General features: G+C 46.8%; 1 protein-coding gene across 1 annotated transcript; it reads left to right on the plus strand.

The window, feature by feature from the left end:
- Nucleotides 1-2055: 2055 nt before the first annotated feature.
- Nucleotides 2056-3301, plus strand: LOC127344787 (RING-H2 finger protein ATL74-like). Its single transcript, XM_051371123.2, has one exon. The coding sequence runs from the start codon at nucleotides 2405-2407 to the stop codon at nucleotides 2993-2995; it is 591 nt and encodes a 196-aa protein (XP_051227083.1). The 5' UTR covers nucleotides 2056-2404; the 3' UTR covers nucleotides 2996-3301.
- Nucleotides 3302-21623: the final 18322 nt, after the last annotated feature.

Consider the following 21623-nt stretch of genomic DNA (forward strand, 5'->3'; position numbering starts at 1 on the left):
TTTCTATTAGTTTGGACTTTTGGTTCAATTGGCTACTGCATCAATTTTATATGGTATCAGAGCTAAGAGGTGTCAGGTTTGAGACCCTGCTCGCGTAGTATTAAAAACAAAACGGAAAAAAAATTGTGGCCCAGCCTCTGCGGGTGTGTTTGGATTATCCACGAGATATACCTAAATAACAACCATAGTAGAATTAAGAACGCAGTGCAAAACTATGACTAAAGTTCTCAAAGCTTAAATTTAATCATTTATGCTTCAAAACTAACATGTCAATTTGAACCAGGCTAAATTTAGGATCTACCAAATATATATTTAGTTTTAATTCAATGTGAGGGGTCCAACAATATGCCCCATTAGTGATGTCGGACTATGGGCCAACTTCTGCTACAACTTGCTTACAAATCTTAAAAATGGATCTCTGATGGCCCAATTTTTCTATACACCATTGTCAGTCCTCACTTATGTGGTAACTAGTTGTGGCTTTACTAAAACATTGTAAGCCAGATTGTTGATTGTAGTATCGTAGCCAAAATATAGAGCGGATAATGATATAGGGGGTGTTGGCGTCTGTGTATGGGGGGGGGGGGGGGGAGTTCGTGGGTGGCCTTTATTAAAATACTTGCGTACCTATTGGGAGGATTAGGATCGTTTGAAAATATTTTTTACGTGATTTATTAGATATGTACGTTTGAATTGTTTTATGGATCATTTTGCACTACGCTTCATAGAATTTTCCTACATGTCTTCCTCTTTTTTGCAATACAATATAATTTGTTTTGATGCAAACACAATCATGCAGGAATTAGGGGGTCATGATATTGCAATTCTATGTTCCTTGTTACTACTACGTTTATAGTCCTCTAGATCAAAGAGGAATTGTTTTCTTTAATTCGATGATAAATTCACGATGTTGTATGTGTATTAGCAAGGCAACATTTTACCTTTTTTTGGAAGTTTTAGTGGTATTTTAGTCACTTTTGGGGGTATTTGATTCCCTTAGTGTTAAGCTTTAGTAGATCCAGTGGAATATTGGTAACATCTACAAATTTTCAGAAACTTATGCGAAATTTTAGTGAATGTTTATTCTCATTTTTGTTTGTTTTGTTCTGTATTATGGCAAGCACAACTTCCATGCGCAGTTTCGTTTCATGTAACTGAATTGATTTATATGTAGTTGTACATTTGTACCTTTTATGTTTTGTTGCAGTTCTAGTTTAATTTGATGTGATTATTCATTTTTATTTATCTTAATTGCACTTCAATGATGGGACAAAAAAAGCAATTGGAACTGTCGAAAATTTCAATGAGCAACACTCTAGAGACTTCCTTAGGGCATTGTACATAGGGGTAAACCTCAGCCTTCCCTTACAGTCACAACGTGAGATTTTTTGCTTATTTGAAGGGGTGAGAATGAAAAAAGAAAATGTTATCTTCGCTTAGCTAAAGGATAATCCCTTAGAAAGTAAAAGAAAACGTGTTCTCCATTGTATCATGTGTTTTCTCTTATCAAGCTATTTTCCTACAAAAACTAATTGATTTTCATTAATTGATAGAGATGATAGTAAGAGATAATGTACTGTATCACCTATATTTAGTGTTTTCTCTAGACGCCATTAACTGTTACTACAATTGTACATGTCCTTAGAAGGTTCACTTGCATCATGAATAAAATATATATCAGCTCCGAGCAGAGCTTTGCAAAGCAATACTATCGTGCAGGTAGCTTTGTACTAGTGTGGTGTCGTGACTGGTTGCTTCCTCTTGGGCCGTGTATGATGTCCAACAGCACGCATAGGCTTTGCGGCCGCTGGCTATTCTACAAGCTACCCCGACTCAAAAGAAAGGCAGGTTTGCATCAGCGCGCACGCGTGGCTATCCCATTTGTAGTTTTGTACCAACCAGCACAACCGTACAACCAACAAGTGCGTGGCACCGGCGGAGATATTTCTCCGGCGATGGCGTGCGCGACCGTCGTGCAGGACCCACCGCAAAGTGATCCGGAACCAAAACCCCTACCATGCCCCCCAGTCCAACATCCGGCGACCGGGTAGCCACCCTGCTCCAGATCTTTGTATAAAGTCCCCCGCCCATTTCGCGGCAGATCACTACAGCTTGATTTTTGCCAGCGCCATCTCTCGAGATCAGGAAAAGCTCCGCCACTCTAGCTCGCTCCCACTCCAAACTTTTCCGAACCGAAACGGATGCATATAAAGTGCACCGTGCGTGCGCGCCACTGACATTAGTAGTTGCAGCAGCAGTAGGGCAGCCGCTACCACGTCCACGTCCTTCTACTCGTACTGGCGGCAGACCTGCACTTCCGGTGCATAATTGCCGACGCAGCGTGCTCCATCGTTGATTCATCGAGGAAGAAGAAGGGAAGCTGCAGGGCCGCGGCCTTCACACCATGGGCGCGCACGCCAGGTCCCTGAGCTGGTACATGGGCCAGTCGGGCTCGCAGCCGCCGCCGAGCCCCAACAACGAGGGGCAGCGCGCGCTCAGCAGCAGCAGCGGCGGCAGCGACGCCAGCTTCGACACCAACATGGTGATCATCCTGGCGGCGCTGCTCTTCGCGCTCCTCTTCGCGCTGGGGCTCAACTCGCTGGCGCGCTGCCTCATCCGGTGGGCGCGGACCGCCTCGGGAGAGGCCAGCGGCGCGGAGGAGGCCACCACGTCGTCGCGGGGCGGGCTCAAGAAGCGCGCGCTCAGGAGCCTCCCCATCGAGGTCTACGGCGCGTGCGCGGCCGCCGCCGGGTCCGCCCCGCCGGCGGACGACGTCTGCGCCATCTGCCTCGGCGAGTTCGAGGACGGCGACAAGGTGCGCGTGCTCCCGCGCTGCGGCCACGAGTTCCACGTCCGCTGCGTCGACACCTGGCTCGCCTCGCGCGACTCTTGCCCCACCTGCCGGGACGCGGTGCTCAGCGGCGCCGCCGCCGGACGCAGCGGCTTGCGGCAGGGGAGCGCCGACGGTGCAGCCGTCACGGTCATCATCGCGTGACGTGGACTGGTGGGGGCCGCGCGCCATTAGTGGTGACCGGTGGGCCCGCAGATAGGTTTGTTCGAGGTAGAAAGTATCCTAGCCGTGGCCGTGTCTGTCAGATATTTTTCGACTTGGGTGCCGTGAGAGATGGCCCGATTGTCTGAGGTCACGGTCAAGCTTTGCCTCCCGTGGACGGCATGTGTACTCCTATCATTTCTTTTCTTTTCCTGTATAGTATACTAGGTTACTGTAGAGTTTAAAATAAGATTGTAAATTTGTACATGCATGCGGGATTTTTCACGGATATCTCATGTTACCCAATTCTTTTTTGTAGGGAAACAACATGGCTTTGTTGCGGGCTTTTTATTGATTGCAAACAATAGTTACATCGTTTATAAGTTTATACCAAGAGTAAAATTAGGAGGTTCATCGACCGACTTACAAAAACTTTACTAATAAAACATGCCATGGCTAATTCATGAGCAGCCCCCCATTCGCTTCCCTCGGACAATACTAAAAATGAACACTTCCAATAAACGAGGCAATATCAAGTTATCAACACAATCTGCAAAGATGGCCGACGATTGTCCCCATCAAGTAGCTTCGCATGTGCAAGCCTCCACCTTCTCTAATGAATCGGACTCCACCTAGATGTTATTACAACCCAATCTATTTGCCAAATCAAGACCCTCTCTCATGGCCATAGGCTCAGCCGCCGATGCTATGTTTGGCAAGTAGATCCAAGATGCCGCAATAAATTTACCTTCACGATCTCTTAGAATGGTGCATGTCGACCCTATATGTGAATCTGAATTAAACGAACCATCAACATTAACCTTGATAACTCTAGGCGGTGCTCTGATCCATTGATGTCTCTGAATTATTGGTTTCCACTGGACCTTTGCAGCTATGGAAAGAATAGAAAATTTGCATTTAAATATTGGAGGGACTTGTTCATTGTGTGTGCTTTGACGACAGATCCAACAGATAAACCAACTCCCTACAACAATAACTTCCTTCAACCCTAGATCAATCCCCGGCACAGAAGCATCTTGTGACCTAAACAAAAATTCCAGGATTGCACAACTTGATCGATCTTCCTCTAGAGCTTATGAACGATGTGTGTGTGATGGTGGTGACAGTGTGGTAAGATCAACATTAGAGAGAAGAGGTGACTGCAACCATTGCCAAGATGATACCAAACATCTAACATTGCATCGTCAAGGCCATTTGGGCCAGACTGCAGGCAACCAATCACTGGGAGTTCTTTTTTTTGGCTCATTTGATGCAACCCAAGCCCCAAACAAAGTGCCAAAATGGCCCATGGCTTATTCCGAACGGGCTAGGACCTAGGAAGCCTGCCCTAGGGAAACCCAAAATCAGCATAGGCTACAAACACGTCCCAAAAGATAGGACTCTTGAAAGTTTGCCTAGGAAGCTGAGGAAAACAGTGCATGCAATCAAATATACTCCAATGTTAACATACTTATGCTTTACAGATAAGGATTCAACGACCGTGGTTGGGCAGCAGCATCTCCTCCCTCCCTTCTCCTCCCCTCTCGAGAGTTCCTCTTGTCCCCTTGAGACTCGGCCTCCGACCCCGACTTCGGTCCCTCTCGCCGCCAATGCTCGCGCTGGTTGGTGTAGAGATGGATTGGATTAGAACGCTAGGTGTCGAGGGTACTCCTTGGCAATGCCCTCCGTAAGGGGCTTAGGGTAGATGGAATCCTGTAGGCTGACACGAGACATCGGTTATCAAACAAGCGGGGAGAGCGATTTACCCAGGTTCGGGGCCCTCGATGAGGTAAAACCCTTACATCCTGCCTGTCTGATCTTGATTATGAAAATATCGGGTTACAATGGGGTGCCGAAGGTTTCGGCTATGATCTCGTCGAGAGACTAAGTTCTGAAGGACCTAGCTCTAAACTTGCGGTGGCTATGATTGCTAAGATTGCGTGTGTCCTCGACAGCCCCTCTCCTAGCCCTTATATAAGGAGCCAGGTCTCAAGAGATCTGTCCGGGTATGACTAGGTTACAAAGGGTCTTAGTTCTAAACTTTCCTTGTACTCTTCATCTCCTTGTCTTATTCTTCAAGGAATCTTCTTCGGCACCGACGTAGTGGCCCACCTTTCCATCGAGTGCCCTCATGGGCCCCTGATTGGGCCGCAAGAGGTAGTGCAATATTAGTTACCCGAAGGGTTAATGCCCACTTCAATAGTCCCCGAGCGCTTGGCCGAAGATACTTCGGGCAGGGACTGAAGCATGTCTTATGTCGAATATTCGCCTTAGCCGATAAATCTTGTCCTCCTTGTAACAGCATCATCTTTTTTTTTATCAGGTGCGCGTCTAGCGCTCCCGATGGGAGTAGCCCCCGAGTCTAGGCGCGGATGTTCGCAACCGTGCGTAGACTCAAGTTGTACTACTCAAACGTTTCTCTTCTGCCGAAGTTTTCTTCATTTCATTATGTTCATCTGATATTTCTCCTTTTATCAGGTCTTCATTTCTTTCAAGCAAGATTTAGTACGTAAGGGATACTGAGTAACATGCCCGGTTTTTACCGGTTAACTGCCGATGGCAAAACAACATCACTCTACACAGAATCAAGTACCTGGGCATGATTCTGGGCCGCGCAAAAAATACTTCGAGTTCATCACTTTTATCGGGTGCACACTTGGTGCTCCTGATAGGAGTAGCCCCCGAGTCTGGGCGCGGATGCTTGCAACCGAGTGCAGAATTTAGCCCAAATCTTCTTGAACCTTTCTTCAGATACTTCTGGTGTAATCTTTCTTGCAATGATCTTTGAGTCCAAATTATATCGGGTATGCGTCCAGCACTCCCGATGGGAGTAGCCCCCGAGTCTAGGCGCGGATGCTTGCATACGTGAGTAGACTCAAGTTTAACCACTCGATGATTTTGATTCTCTTCGGATGATCCTCACGAAATCGATATCTCTGATGACATCATGGATGACATAGCAACTGATGCGGTCTGACCAGATGTGACCTAACGGGCCCACCCTACTTCTGCGCGGTCAGTTTAGGAAATGACCAGTGCTTGTCCATTGACCGAGGCGTTCCCTCGATTTCCGCACGTAGTGGGAGTAATGGGTTGCCGGTTTCGTTTCTCTTGATTGGACATGTGTACTGTCAGATCCTCGTCCACCTCCCCATGAATACTAAAGTTATGATCACGATTCCCCAACTGTATTTGCTATAATTAAAGGCCCTTTCACTATTTTTCACTTTTTATGCCTCCATACTGCTCATCTTCCTCCTCAATTTCTTCTCTCACCACTGCTCCTTCTTCCAAGAACTCGGGCACCATGGGAAAAAGGAAGGGAACCACTGAACCCGGCGCTTCGGCTGGCGCTAGCAAGGTCTGCCACGATTGGCGCGCCTCCACCATCTCAAACCGCGATGTGAACAAACTACGCACGCTTGGCTTCATCTCATCATCTGACGACGACATTCGCCTCCCAGGTTCATCTTCTTGCCCAAGGCCTCCCAAAGGCTTCACTGTTATGTTCATCACCTTCTTATATCGCGGGCTTTCGCTTCCCGCCCACGAATTCCTACGCTCTCTTCTCTTTTTCTATGGGATTCAGCTTTGGCAGCTGACCCCAAATTATATCCTTCATCTTTCCATTTTCATCACCTTATGTGAGGCATTCCTCGGCATCGACCCCCATTGGGGCTTGCGGAGGAAAATCTTCTATGTCAAACGCCACAATGGCAATGACGGTCCTCCCGTCGTTGGCGGCGTCGGCTTTGTCTTTAGGAAAGAGGCTGACTACCTCGACTTCCCGATGAAGGAATCAGTCCAAGGCTGGCGCCAGAAATGGTTCTACCCGCGAGATGTTCCAGTAGCTGGACGGCGCTCCAACTTGCCCCCTTTCAGAGATGTCCTGGTAGCTACGCCGAAGAAATCCTGGCAAAACACCCTGACTGTCAAAGAACACGCCATAGCCGATCAACTGTTTGATAAGGTCTTAGACCTGAAGAATGCAGGGGGTCTAACAATGTGTGGTACTGAGGTAGTCTCGGTGTTTCTAAAACGTCGGGTGCAACCATTGATGTCTCGCCCTCATCAGTTGTGGTTGTATTATGGCAAAGACGATAAATCTAGGGTCAGCTCAACCGATCTGTCCGACGAGGAACTCCGCGACGAGGTGCGGCGCCTTACTCGCTTCAGCCAAAAGGACAATATCGTCCTATTTTCGGCTCGCCCTCCATTCGACCTCAAACATCTTCCTGCCGAGGTAATCTTCTTCGCACTTTGTTCCAAATGTTGTTTCTGCTTCTTTATTCGAACTATTTAACAGCCCCTTTTTCCAGCGACAAGCTTCCATCGTCGCTCAGTGTTACCCTCCTATACCTGAAAGTGGGGTAGAGCTAGAGGATGATGACAACGATTCGGAGGAGACTGAAGATGTGCAGCACGCCCTCGATGACAGCGATGTTCAAGAAGACGAAGCTCCTGAAGAAAATGCTCGCACTAAGGACATGCGGCGCAGGAGGATTAATGAAGACTTGATGACAACGGCTGAATCGAGTCCTAGTGGACAAGATGATGATGCCGATGAAACTGCGTCGCCTCCTCCAGCTGTGAAGAGTTCGACAGGCTTCTTCGCTGTCGAAGATGATTTAGACCTGTAAGTCTCCACCTTTTCCCTTTGTAATCAGCTTTCTTGGATTCATGTAATGTATGTCCCAGTTTTCAACTAGTTCCGATGATGATGATGAAGTTCCTTTTGCAAAGAGGGCTAAGTTCGTTTCTAGTAAGGGCGAGTCAGCCAAGGAATCGAATCCCTCGCCTGCTGATCCAACACCTTCTTCAAGGACGACTGTGGCCAAAGTTCCTGTGTCGAAGTTTAACCCTTCTGCTGGCGCCCCTGCTCCTCCAACAGCTCGTGATCACGTAAGTAAATCCACCCAGCTTGCTATTCTTGATCGATTTCTGAATTTGACTGAGATTCTTTGTCTTCTTTTAGAGCTGATCTTTGCCGCAATTGATGTTGTACGGTGGCAGATTTTGCTGATTAATTTGCTCGCCTTGAGTCAGAAAATGCTCAGCTTCGAAAGGCCGTCAAAGTTTCGGCTGACCAAGTGTTGGAGGCTAACAAGCTTACAGCCGATGCTCAGAACGAAAACATCCTACTAAAAGATGAGCTAAAGAAGCTGAAGCAGAAAATAAAGGATGAGCAGGAGGCCAGACGCGAGGCTGCCATTACAGCCGACAAAAAAGAAGACGCCCTCCGCGAATCGACCACAAACTTGCTAGGTAAATTCTTTTTTGCATGGTATATTTCCAGTGTTGTCTTCTGGATTGCTTGTTCATGTCTTTCCAGATGCTGCCGATATGCCTATCAATCGTTCTCGCAAGCTTCGGGAGGATTCAGTGTCCGACGCCCTTTCGCTTGCTACTGACTCCAATGTCCAAGTCCTTGGCCTTTTGCAAAAAACCAAGGGGGGCCTATCGAAGCTATTCTCGCTGATATTCCCGAAGGTGAGCCAAAAGAAGACCCTTGGTGAAATGGCAGAGGCTTTCTTCGTCGACCCTTCTGAGGCTATAGAGGTACTTAAGCGACGCTCCCGTCTCTTTGGGGCGGTTCTCACCTTCCAACTGCTGATGGGGCACGGGCTAAGCTCAGATTTGAAAGAGTTGTCTAAGGCACTGCCCGTAGATGACGACAATTGCCTAGTCAACCTCGAACCTTTCAAACAGTTGGCAGTGATCTGTGCTAGCCAACTTCTCAAGCTAGTCGATGAAGAGAAGTCCAAAGCTGCGCCTGCACCTGATTCTTCGTCGGCCCAACCTTGAAACATATTTTGTTCCATTATTGTAATTATACTTGATGTAGTTTGATTCAACTTCGCTTTGTACTGGCTCTAGTACTAACAATCTTTTGGATGTAATATATGTACTCCCGATGGGAGTTTTTATTCATGCTCTTCTGAGTTGGGAAAAATTGTGTTGCAGATTCCTTCAACTTCTTCTCGCGCTGACTCTTCTTTGAAATCTTCGGCTATCGATGAACCTGAACTTATTCATCGTTTGCGCGATCAAATTTCTCGATTGAACAAAGACATAACCAACCTTCACGCCATGGCAGCATTGGTGAAAAGGAAGAGCGAGATTGCTACTGCAATCGAGCGGCATGCTCTAGATCGCCTCCGTGCTGCTAATGAAAGCTTAAGCTGTGAGTACCTGAACCCCTTCCGATTTCCATCATTTTACTTGCTAAGTAATCTTTCGCTGACTTATTCTCTTGTATTTCGATAGTCGTGGCTTTTGATGAATCAGAAGAGAACAGGCAAATCCATGAAAAGATCGAAGCGATGACCGATGTTTCTCATCCGAAACACGAACTTTGGTCAGATCGACCAAAAGTTATAGCTGTGGCTAAATTTGAGCATTGGGTGGAGAAGGTGCATTATTATTTTGACAAGTACCATGCTCATCTCTCGATGGTATGGAAGACCTTGTTTCCATTGGACCCAGCACCCGAAACTTTGTTTGCTTTGTTCACCCGATTCAAGAATCCTGAGAGAATTCGATTGCTGGTGCGGAAGGAACTTCTTGCTGGAGCCGAACTTGCACTTGCCTCTGTTTTAGCCTGCCATCCGACCCTAGATTTGGAGGTCATAGCAAACGCTAATAGGAGATTAGACCAGTATTATTCAATAGCCAGACACCCTGCATATACTATTATTTCTCGGATGGAGACAGGAATTGAGAGGGATTTGAAGGCTCGAGAAGACCAAGAAGTCCCGTCATGAAATTATGTATAACCTTGCGCTACAAGGAGTAATCTTACATGTATTTTGATGTGTTACATCATTTATTTTTCGAACTTGTTAGCTCGATAAGAAAGTTTTTATCGGTGCGGCTGAGGGATCAAGTCAGCCTGCTCACCCGATGACTCCGTTGTATTTTGCATTGTTTTGCGAAGTCGATTTGTATGTTTTGTAAGAGCGACAACCATCGAATGAACGAGGGATTTAGACGCTTTATGTATTTGGCTTCGTCACACGGTGCACCGGTATGAGCCTTTTTGTAAGTAATATTTTTTTTCCATCGATTGCAGCACTCGCGAATTATCTTGAGGCTTGGATGGTTTATTTCGTATCGATAATCATAGCTCCCGATGGGAGTATTAATTAATTATCGGTACTGTATGTAGCCCTCGAGTGTTACCGAGTTTGGCCATGTATCATGCAATTGTAGCCGAAGCCCCTGATAGGAGTAGTTAGCTAATAAAGAGGCCTCGAACGGTAGTTCGAGTAATGAATTAATAAAGATAGGACCCCAATGAAGAATTTTATTCATAATATGCAACAGACTGAGAAGCCTTCATATGGCGAATAAAGAGTAGGTGAGTCCTATGAGTAGAATCGCCGCAAGTGGCCGACGTTCCATGGATTGTCAACATCTTTTCCCGAAGCAGAATTCTTGAGGCGATAAGCTCCTCCTGGTATAACTTCGGTGACTATGAACGGTCCTTCCCATGGAGATTAAAGTTTCAAAGGCCTTTCTTGCTTAAGTCGTAACACCATGTCACCAATGTTGAACCCACCGTTGCGAACTCTTCGACTGTGGTAATTTCGAATTGGCTGTTGATATACAGCCGTTCTGGCTAAGGCAATGTCTCGCGCTTCGTCAAGAAGGTCTACAGCATCTTGTAGTGCAAGATTGGAAGTTGTCTCTGTGTACGCAGTCACTCGGGGAGGTTCAAAGCGAACATCGGCTGGTAAGACAGCTTTGGCTCCGTGCACGAGAAAAAATGGAGTATATTTTGTTGACCTGTTTGGTGTAGTCCGTAAGCTCCATAGCACTGATGGAAATTCTTCGACCCAAGCTCCAGCTGCGCCTGTCAGGCGCTTTTTAATGCCATCACATATTAAGCCATTTATCCTTTCGACCTGGCCATTGGTTTGAGGATGTGCGACCGAGGCAAATTTAAGCTTGATGTTACCATCATCGCAGAATTTGCGGAACTCCTTGGAATAAAAATTACTTCCATTATCCGTAATGATGCTATGAGGCATACCGAAGCGACAAGTTATTCCTTTGAAGAATTGAACAACAGTTTTAGCTATTTGATCTCTGACTGGTATGGCTTCGATCCATTTAGTGAACTTGTCAACTGCGACCAATAAGTACGTGTGCCCTCCATGGCGATGATCTCGGCAGTGGACCAACTTGATCGAGTCCCCATTGTGCAAAAGGCCAAGCTAAGGGTATTGTCATTAGATCCGTTGCAGGTGCATGTGGTTTTGGTGCAAAACATTGACAAGGGTCGCACTTTTTTACTAGGTCTCTGATACGTCTCAAACGTATCTATAATTTCTGATGTTTCATGCTTGTTTTATATATCAATGTCACATGTTTTATCTACACTTTATATCATTTTTATGCATTTTCCGGGACTAACCTATTAACAAGATGCCGAAGTGCCAGTTCCTGTTTTCTGCTGTTTTTGGTTCCAGAAAAGCTGTTCGGGCAATATTCTCGGAATTCGACGAAACCTCCTATTTTTCCGAGGGACACACGGAGCAAGAAGGGCAAGCCAGGGGGAGGCCCACAGCCTCCAAACCATAGGCCGGCGCGGCCAAGAGGGGGCGGCGCCGCCATATGGGGTGGGCCCCTCGGGCACCCTTTCGCGCCGCCCTTTCGCCTATATATTCCTTCCGTCGCGAAAACCCTAAAGAGATCGATCATACTCCTGAAGAACTCCCGAAGCGCCGCCGCCATCGAAACCTAGTTTCGAGGGTCAGAAGGTCCTGTTTCGGCACCCTGCCGGGACGGGGATCGACCCCCGGAGCCTTCTCCATCGACGCCACCGCCTCCATCATGCTCTGTGAGTAGTTCCCCCGGGGACTACGGGTTCTAGCAGTAGCTAGTTGGTACTCTCTCTCCCATGTACTTCAATACAATGATCTCATGAGCTGCCTTACATGATTGAGATCCATCTGATGTAATCGGTGTTGTGTTTGTTGGGATCCGATGAATTGTTACATTATGATCAGTCTATCTATATAAGTTTGTGAAGTTATTGTTGTTGCAACCTTTTTGTGTTTAATTCTTGTCACTAGTGCACGAGTGGCATGATCTTAGATTTAAGCTCTATAATTATTGCTTAGCTTGTATCTACAAATTGTTTGCACATGTCTATGTCCGGAACCCGAGGCCCCAGAGTGACAGCAACTGGGATAACCGGGGGGGGGGGGGGGAAGGCTTAGATATGAGGATCACATGTTTTCACCAAGTGTTAATTCTTTGCTCCAGTGCTCTATTAAAAGGAGTACCTTAATTACCAATAGATTCCCTTGAGGCCCGGCTGCCACCGGCTGGTAGGACAAAAGATGTTGTGCAAGTTTCTCATTGCGAGCACGTATGACTATATATGGAAAACATGCCTACGTATAATTAATAGACTGGATGTTCCGTCTTAATGCTATTTCAATCCTATCAATTGCCCAACTGTAATTTGTTCACCCAACACTTGTTATTGGAGAGTTACCACTAGTGTAGATAGCTGGGAACCCCGGTCCATCTTTCATCATCAAATACTCACTCGGTCCTATATGCCATTAGAAGTAGTATCAACTATTTTCTGGTGCCATTGCCTCTGTATTCTTGCCGCATCTGCTGTGTTACTGTTACTAGCTCTCATATTACTGCTGCTTTCACATCACCCCTGTTACTAGTGCTTTTCCAGGTGCAGCTGAATTGACAACTCAGTTGTTAAGGCTTATAAGTATTCTTTGTCTCCCCTTGTGTCGAATCAATAAATTTAGGTTTTACTTCCCTTGAATACTGTTGCGATCCCCTATACTTGTGGGTCATCAGTCTCGGGCATCAGATGCGGCCGTTGGCCAATAAAACCCTGCTCTGAAAGCTTTGGCTACGAGTGCCCTACTACTTGCATGGTGATCACAAGTTCCTTCATGTATTTCTCGTAGAAGAGCTTTGCCATGGTCAATGGAGATACACCTTTGAAAGATACCAGAAATACTGCGCTTGTAAAGTTCGCCGTCAACTATAGTAAAGGCTTTAGATCGTCGTCTGATACGTTTGGCCTCCGTTGGGTCATCTGGTAATTTTTTCTCCATCAAGTATGCTAGGAAAGGCTTAGTCCAAAGAGGTTCGATAAGGAATACTTGCTCCGCTGGCTGAAGTGCAGGACTTTCAGCATCCTCTGTATTCGCTGAACTATCAGTCGACACTTCGGGAGGTGTCGATTCCTTTCCTTTAATCGATCTTTGAGTGATAACTTCATAAAAGACGCCATCTGGGATGGGGGAGCATGTGGACCCTATATTTGCCAGAGCATCGGCTTCCTCATTGCTGGCTCTCCCGATGTGTTTGAGCTCGCACCCTTCGAATTTGGCTTCCATAGATTGGTATAGTTGGCGGTAGGCGATCATGTTATCACTAACTGCATCGCATAGATTCATCGACTGCTATACCACAAGATTTGAATCACCATAAATCTCCAGGCGGGTTGCTCCACATGCCTTGGCCATACGCATCCCATGCAACAACGCCTCATATTCTGCTTCATTATTTGTCGGCAGCGAAAAATTCATCCGCAAAATATATCTCATTTTGTCTCCTTGTGGTGAGATTAAAATTACTCCTGCGCTTGCACCTGTACTTCGTTTTGATCCATCAAAGTACATTGTCCAGGATCCAGACATGTCGGGTGCTGCTGGAGTTTGCGATTGAATCCAATCAGCTAAGAAATCTGGGAGAACCTGAGATTTGATTGTCGTCCGATTGACATAGGTTATGTCGTGTGGTGCTATTTTGATAGCCCATTGAGATACCCTACCCATCGCCTCCGGGTTGGTGAGTATATTCTTCAATGGTGCTTCGCTTACCACAATAATCGGGTGCTCTGTAAAATAATGCCGTAGCTTCCATGCTATCCTCCATACGGCATATGCTAGCTTCTGGTGATGAGGATACCGCTGCTTTGCTAGGGTGAGTACCTCGCTGAGGTAGTAAACAGGTCGTTGCACACCATGAACTCTCTCTGTCTCTTCTCTCTCGACAACTAAAACCGTGCTGAAGACTTGCACCGTTGCAGCTATATACATGAGCATTGGTTCTTTTTCATGCGGAGTTACAAGAACCGGAGATGTCGATAGTATCGCCTTCAATTTATTGAAGGATTCCTGCGCCTCGGCTATCCACTCGAATTTTTCTGACTTCTTCATTAACTGATAAAAGGGCAAAGCTTTTTCTCCCAACTTGGCAATAAATCTGCTACGTGCTGCCAATCGCCCTGCCAACTGTTGCGCTTGGTGCAAATTCTTTGGCGGTTCCATGTCGAGGATAGCTTTGATTTTCAGAGGATTGGCCTCTATTCCCCTAGCTGAGATGAAGTACCCGAGCACCTGTCCTCATGGCACCCCGAAAAAATATTTCTTCGGGTTCAGCTTTATTTTATATCTGTCTAGATTATCGAAAGTTATCAACATAGATCGTCAATGAGGGTGACTGTGTTTCTGGTTTTAACCACGATATCATCGATATAGACTTCAATATTTCGACCGATTTGCTCCCCAAGGCAAGCTTGCATACACCGCTAGTAAGTGGCACCTGGGTTTTTTTAACCCAAAAGTCATAACGTTGTAACAATAAACGCCGTGAGGGGTTATGAACGCGGTTAATTCATGATCTTCTTTCTTGAGCATGATCTGATTATATCATGAATACGCATCGAGGAAGGAGAGACGATCGTAGCCTGCTGTGGAGTCGACTATCTGGTCGATGCGGGGAACCGGGAAGTGATCCTTTGGGCAGTGCTTGTTAAGACTTGTGTAGTCGATACACATACGAAGAGCTGTTGTGTCCTTCTTCGGCACCATGACTGGGTTAGCTACCCACTCGGCTTCTTTGAGCTCCCGAATGAATCCTGCTTTGTGGAGCCAATTAACTTCTTCACCGATGGCTTTTCTTTTTGGTTCTGAAAAGCGACGCATTGTTTGCTGTACATGTTTGGCTTTGGGGTCAACATTGAGGGCGTGCTCAGCGAGTTCCCTGGGAATACCTGGCATGTCGGATGGTTCCCATGCAAATATTTCCCAGCGCTCACGGAGGAACTCGATGAGCGAGCCTTCCTATGCAACAGTAAGATCTGCCGAAGTATTGATTGTTTCTTCGGGTCAGAGGGGTGCACTTGCTATTTCTTCGCCTCCTTCACCACGTAGAATTCATCGAATCTCGCATTCCGATTATCGGCTGGTGGTTTTGTGTGGTCCGTAACAACATCGAGTGCATTGAGCTCTTCTTTAGCGTCGAACTTCGAGGCGATCTTCTGGAACTCTCTGTCACAGTTATCAGAGCGAGAGAAACTTCAGTGAACGGCTATTGCTGTCCCATTATGGCCTGGCATCTTTAGTTGTACGTACGCATAATGAGGTACTGCCATAAATTTTGCGAATGCTGGCCTGCCGAGGATGGCATGATACTGGGATTCCCAATCAACCACTTCGAATTCGAGCTTCTCATTTCTGAAATTGCTAGGCGTACCGAAAACTACGTCCAGTGATATCTTGCCAAGGGTATACGTGGGTCAGGCCAGGATGATGCCGTGAAAACCCGTATCAGATTCTTTGAGTATATCAACTGGTAGTCCCATTGCCTTCATTGTGCTGGCGAATAACAGATTCAGTCCGCTTCCTCCATCCATGAACACCTTGCTCATGTTGTAACCTCCAGTCTGTGCTTCGAGAACTAGGGCAGCGTGGCCGGGCCTTGGGATGGCCTTCGGATGGTCCACCTTGCCGAAAGATATGTTTTGATTTGACCAGTCGATGTACTCAGGTACCTCAACCATAGCGACCTCTGCATACTTCACCTCTCGCGTAAATTTCTTGGCTTCTCTCTTTGAAAAACTGGTTTTGTGGATCATGTTGACCTGCCCTCGAGACACTGGGAATACTTCGGTTGGCACATACACGTCTCCTCCTTCAGGTATGTATGGTTCTGGTGGGTAACTATAAGTTGGGACCCTTTCCTTCGAGTGTGCTTTTGCTGCTGTCTCAGCCCTGAGATCCTCGCAAAACTGCTGGACTTCAAGGAACTATCGACAATTCCTAAGCAGGTGAGTGGCTTTTTTCAAGGTTATCTTTCGGGTCGATGTAAGAGCGCAGGTAACATGGCGCCTCAAGCTGCTCCGTGGCCGATAGATAAGGTGTGCAAAGGCGGCTCTTGTTTGACTGCATATTGTAACATCCTCGTGCATGCTGTCGAGGGCATCTTGCAATTCGCTCCTCTTCTTCGCGGCGTGAATCCCTTCGTCTCTTCCGTTGCTCCTCTCTGCTGCCGAAATTGCTTCGACTGCCCTCTCCAATACTTCGAGGCAAGACTATCAAAGCTGCTGCTGGCGCGACGTTATCTGGAGCCGAAGTTCTTGGGCTTGACACATTTGAACTAGGAAGGCGAAGAAATCCTCTGGAATCGATGATGAAGTGGACACCACCGAAAGTCGTATCCATGTTGCCGCGCGACTTCGTAGAGATCGGATGCGACACCTCAGTGCATGTTGTGTACTCAAAATTGATGGGGTTCGTAGCATAAAAAACAAAAAAATTCCTACCGCAAGACGAATAAATCCAAGATCTAATCTATGGAACACCCAAAATCTAATCTACAAGATCGGAGCAACGAGATTGATGTGAGCCTAACCCTCGAAGATTTCCAAAGCCTACGAGATTAGATCTCGTTGTTGGTGTAGACGATCGTCCCCAGTGCTGCAATCCGGCAACACTTCCGTACTCGGTCGCGCGTACGGTGTCGATGAAGCCCCTTCCTCTCCCCGTTCCAGCGGGCAGCGGAGGTGTGGTAGATCTCCACGGAATCCTAGCAGCACGACTGACGAGGTATCAACTTGTCAATGCCTACGGATTGTAGACTAGGGTTTCGTTGTATGTAGAGCGCAAGTAGATCTCGAAGGTTTCAGCCGAAAAGTACTCGACGATTAAGAAACTAGGGTTATGTTGACAGTAGATTCGATCCTCTCTTTGTCCCTCGACTCCCCCTTATATAGGAGGCGGAGCCGAGGGACTCGTAATACACAAGTTACAGAGTCCGGGAGGGTTTCCAACCCGTCCCGCAAGATTACAAATAGTACTTCCTAATACAACTCTAGCTTTCCTTAATAATAACTTGGGCTTCCGATTCTTCTTATTCTTCGAGTCATGGGCTTTCCGTAAACCCCGGGTACCATCTTCGGCAGGCCCATTGGGGATGCCTATGTCAGTAGCCCCCGAGATTTTGCTTGAATCGAAGAATCAGGGGAAATCTCCAATTTTAATCATTCAACAACTCGGCCAAACTTATCACATATCTTTGGATATGCAATCATATATTGTACAGGGATAATGGTAGTTGGGGCTAGTTCATCTGACGGATCAGGTACTAGTTAACTGCTCTAGTGGCAATCCGCAAAAACCTACTTCAAGATCACGTCCCTGGACATGATCTCGGGATACTGGTGTAAACTTCGACAGGTGCCGCTTAAGGTCTTACCATTCTGTCGAGTCCCAGTCTTATTTTATCGGGTACCTAACGCGTCCGTTAGGATTTTTCTTCGTATCTGTTGATACGGAAAAAAGTAGCAAACCGACGTCAGAGACGACGCCACTCCGCTTAGAACGGATCTGGGGTCTTACCTTCGCAAAGTTTTGCGGCATTCAGAGATTATTCGCTACTTTGGCGCTCTGAGAATATATTGTCAAGTGCTTTTTCAGCTGTTGGAATAGCACATTTTATTGAGTCAACAGATGACTTATTTTGCCTGCCCGATGGGAGTATATGTAGAGTTATTTATATAACTCGAAATATGCTTACTTCTTTTTTTCTCTTTCTTTCTTTCTCTCTCTTTTTTTTATAATTTCATCGGGCATGCGAACAGCGTTCCCGATGGGAGTAGCCCCCGAGGCTACAACCAAGGACTAGTGCTTGGTTGTAGGCTCAACACTTTAATGCCTCACGTCTTTATATTTTCATTCCTTCTCGAACTTTTCATATCTATCGGGTGCGCGACCAGCGCTCCCGATGGGAGTAGCCCCCAAGGCTATGAACAAATGCTTGCATTTGGTCATAGGCTCTCGACATTTTCTATTTTGTCATACTCGAATTTTTCTTTTTTCCAAAGTAGCCCCCGAGCATTTGGGCAAAAACTTGTATTTGATCAAAGGCTCTCGAAATAATCAATAATCTTCTGCTGTCGCCATTCTGATGAAGCTTCATAACCGAGATTTTTTCTTATCAAGGTGACATCATTGATGACGATAGCCACGATCATTATATCGGGAAAACGCGAGAACTGCTCTCTCTCTCTGTCTCGTGGGCCCAAATTTCTTATCAAGTTGACACGTCGTGCAAGTGGGGGACACATGTCCTCCACTTTTTCTGGCGCACGCACTGTAGCGCCTATTCCTTCCCTTCTCAGTGAAATTGCGTTTTTACCCCTTGTCCACGTGTACACCATCTATCTCACTTTTTCTCCATCCAACGGTGCGCCGATTCACCGCACCTCTATTTAAGGTCATCGTCTTCCTCCTCCGACACTTTCGCTCGCGCCGCTCCTCTGCTCTCCTCTGCCAAAATCCTCCATTGCGCCCCACAGTTCTTGAGCTCAACCACGCTCGCACTTTGCTTCTACGCCATTGTTGATGCCACCGCGCAGACTCACTGTGCACAAAGACTCCCGAATCAAAGATGGCGACGAGGATCCGGGAGCAACGAGTGGGAGAGATCCAAAATCTCCCCCCAAGACATCAACTTGCTGAAGAAACTTGGGATCAGCAAGAAGCAAGACGCGCTGCGCTTCCCCAGTGAAGAAAGCTATCCAACCCCTCCTATGGAGTATCGGGTCAGTTTTGTTGACCACCTCATCCGTGGCCTCTCTGCCCCCATTCACAATTTTCTTTGGGGGTTGCTTTTTGTGTACGGATTGCAACTTCACCATCTTACTCCCAACTCCATCCTCCACATCTCGATTTTTATCACCCTTTGCGAATCCTTCCTTGGAGTCCAGCCTAACTGGTCTTTATGGAAGCGCATTTTTCTCTGTCGCCGCAATGGCTCTGCCAATGTTTCCTATAACATCGGCGGCGTTGTTATCTGCGTTCACCCTGACGTCGAGTACTTTGACGTCAAATTCCCTGACTCAGTTCAAGGGTGGCGCAAAAATGGTTGTACATCCATGAGGAGAATCATGGCTCTGTTGAAGACAACATCCCTCCTTTTGATGGTGCCGAAAAGATCTGTCGCCGTCGTTCCTGGGACGCAGAGGCTAGCGACGAAGAAAAAGCGGTGATAGAAGCACTGATGACACGCATCCACTAGCTTCAAAATACCCGAGGACAAGAATTGTCGGGTATCCAAATCACGGCGTACTTCCATAGGATTAGGGTGCAGCCTCTGCAAGCTCGCAAAAATCCCCTTTGGATGTATGCTGGCGATGAAGATGTGGATCGCCTGTCGACAGATTTATCAGTCAAGGACTTAGAAAAACTTGTCCGAAAGATCTCGTCGCTCAGCAAGAAGGACACCGTCCCGTCATCTTGCCGTGTGACGCCATACAGCGCCGCCAACGCGCTCCCGCAGGTAATATTTTTTTATCATCTTTTGATTCACGCACTCTTTTTCTCTTTCTCCTTTGGTACTGTTACTTCTTCAACTGATGTTACTGATATAAATCTATGTCGATACTTTTTCTATCTTGTCCAGAACCGTAAAACTGCGTCTCCTCTTCCTCCCCTTCCCGAAGGTGGGGAAGTCGAAGAACGGGCCGTTGTCACCGACGACAACCAGGGTACTTCTCGCCCTGAAAGTGAAATCGCGGGTTCTCGAAGATCCGCGGCATCCTCTGAAAAGGAGATTGAAACTGAGGCTACCTCATCGACACGCTCTCCTCCCCCAGCTGCTTCTCCGAAGAACAAGAGAAAAAGGGGCGAGGTTGTCGATTCCGGCACCTCCAAAACCGGCGCTTCGCGTGCCGAACAAGTTGTTCCTGATACTGGAAGGAAAACTTTCAACCCTTACGAAGATGCTTTTGTCAGCTCGTAAGTTCTTGCTACACTTGGTTGCATGTTCTCGATATTTTGTCTATTTTGTTTCTTATCTTGTCGCTTTATTTGCTGTAGTGGCGACGAGGATGAAAATACACCTATTGACGCGACTGCTCGAATGAGCATGTCTCGTACTTTAGTTGTCTCTGAAGCTCAACCTGATGGGGACGAAACTTCGCCTCTTCAACAAGACACAGGGCATCCGACTCCAGCTGCAAGCCCCCGAGCCTCTTCACCAAAGAGAGCTAGGGTAGAACCAGCCAAGGAACCTCTCCTGCTAGCTGGTAGTTCCACGACTCCTTCATTGGATGATGTAAGTTTTTCACTTCTTTTTCCGAGCATTTCAGTATTTGTCGACTCCCCTTTGTTTCTTGCTTAAGTCCTGTCGAACTTTTCCTTCCTATATTGACTTTTCTTTTTTTTTTTGGTTTTCTCTTCAGCCTTTGATGAAGGAGTTTATTCGCCTCGGTACCCAATTCGTCGGGTACCGTGACCATGCCAAGAAGCTTGAAGGTACCTTTTTATCTGCTTCCTTTGCGAAACATACACCACTTTTTTTGTCATAACTTTTTACTGTCGTTGATTATGCAGAAAATCTTGTGGAATCCAACAAACATGCTGACGCTCTTGCTATCAAGTTAGAGCAAAGCGAAAAAGCTCGCCAGAAAGCTGAAGCAGATGCTGCCACCGTCGAAGATCTTCGAAAAAGACTTCACGACACGGAAACTTCTTTGAGCGAAAATATAACTCAACAATCTGCTCGTGAGACAGAAATTGTTGCTCGCTTGGAGTCGCAAAGTCGTTGTTTTGTTAGTAAGTACTCATATCTCTTTTATTTTTTCGGATCATCAAATTCTTCTTGTCTCGCTTCTGACAAACTTTTTTGCGACTCACTTAGGGAGGACGCAGCAAGATTATGAACTGGATAACCCTGAGGGTGATTGCCTTCTCGACGCTCTCTCCCTCCTTGAGATCCATGGAGATGAGGCGCGTGAAGGTCTTGCCGATGCCAGAGCAGGTCTGTCGCAGTTGTTTCCTTACTTCTTCCCGAAGAAGGAAGAACCCGCGCCTTTTACCGATCTCGCCAAATGCTTCAATTCTCAAGAAGATCTTGGGCTCAAGCTTCGGCAAGAAGGCTTGAAGGTTGGGGTTGAAGGCACTATTGCCTTGGTCGCCGACAGCCAGCAAGATGTCGACTGGGCAAGAGTTGGCGACGCAAAGGAGATGGAGACGAAGAGGTGGCAGTCGCTGATTAAGGCTGCCAAGCCAAATTCAAAGAAAATCCTCGCCTACCTCGGATGCAAACCAACTCCTGCTCCAAGCTCTTCCAAGCCAGAGGTCAAGTAGACCGTCTTGCCTACCTTTTCTTTCTTTCCTCTTTTGACGTCTGTCGCCATAAATGTAGTTTGCGACAGCGCACTGTTGATTTACTAGGATCCCAACTCTTGCGAGAGCTATGTAAATACTTTGAAGATCAATGGAAATCTATTTTGCTTGATGATTGATGTCGCACTTTTATTTCTAGTTGGTATTTGATAACTACACTTCAACTC

This window comes from Lolium perenne, chromosome 3, assembly GCF_019359855.2.
Source record: "Lolium perenne isolate Kyuss_39 chromosome 3, Kyuss_2.0, whole genome shotgun sequence".
NCBI lineage: Eukaryota > Viridiplantae > Streptophyta > Magnoliopsida > Poales > Poaceae > Lolium > Lolium perenne.

Coding starts and splice junctions, on each gene's coding strand:
- LOC127344787 (XM_051371123.2), top strand. CDS start 2,405: ATGGGCGCGCACGCCAGGTCCCTGAGCTGGTACATGGGCCAGTCGGGC.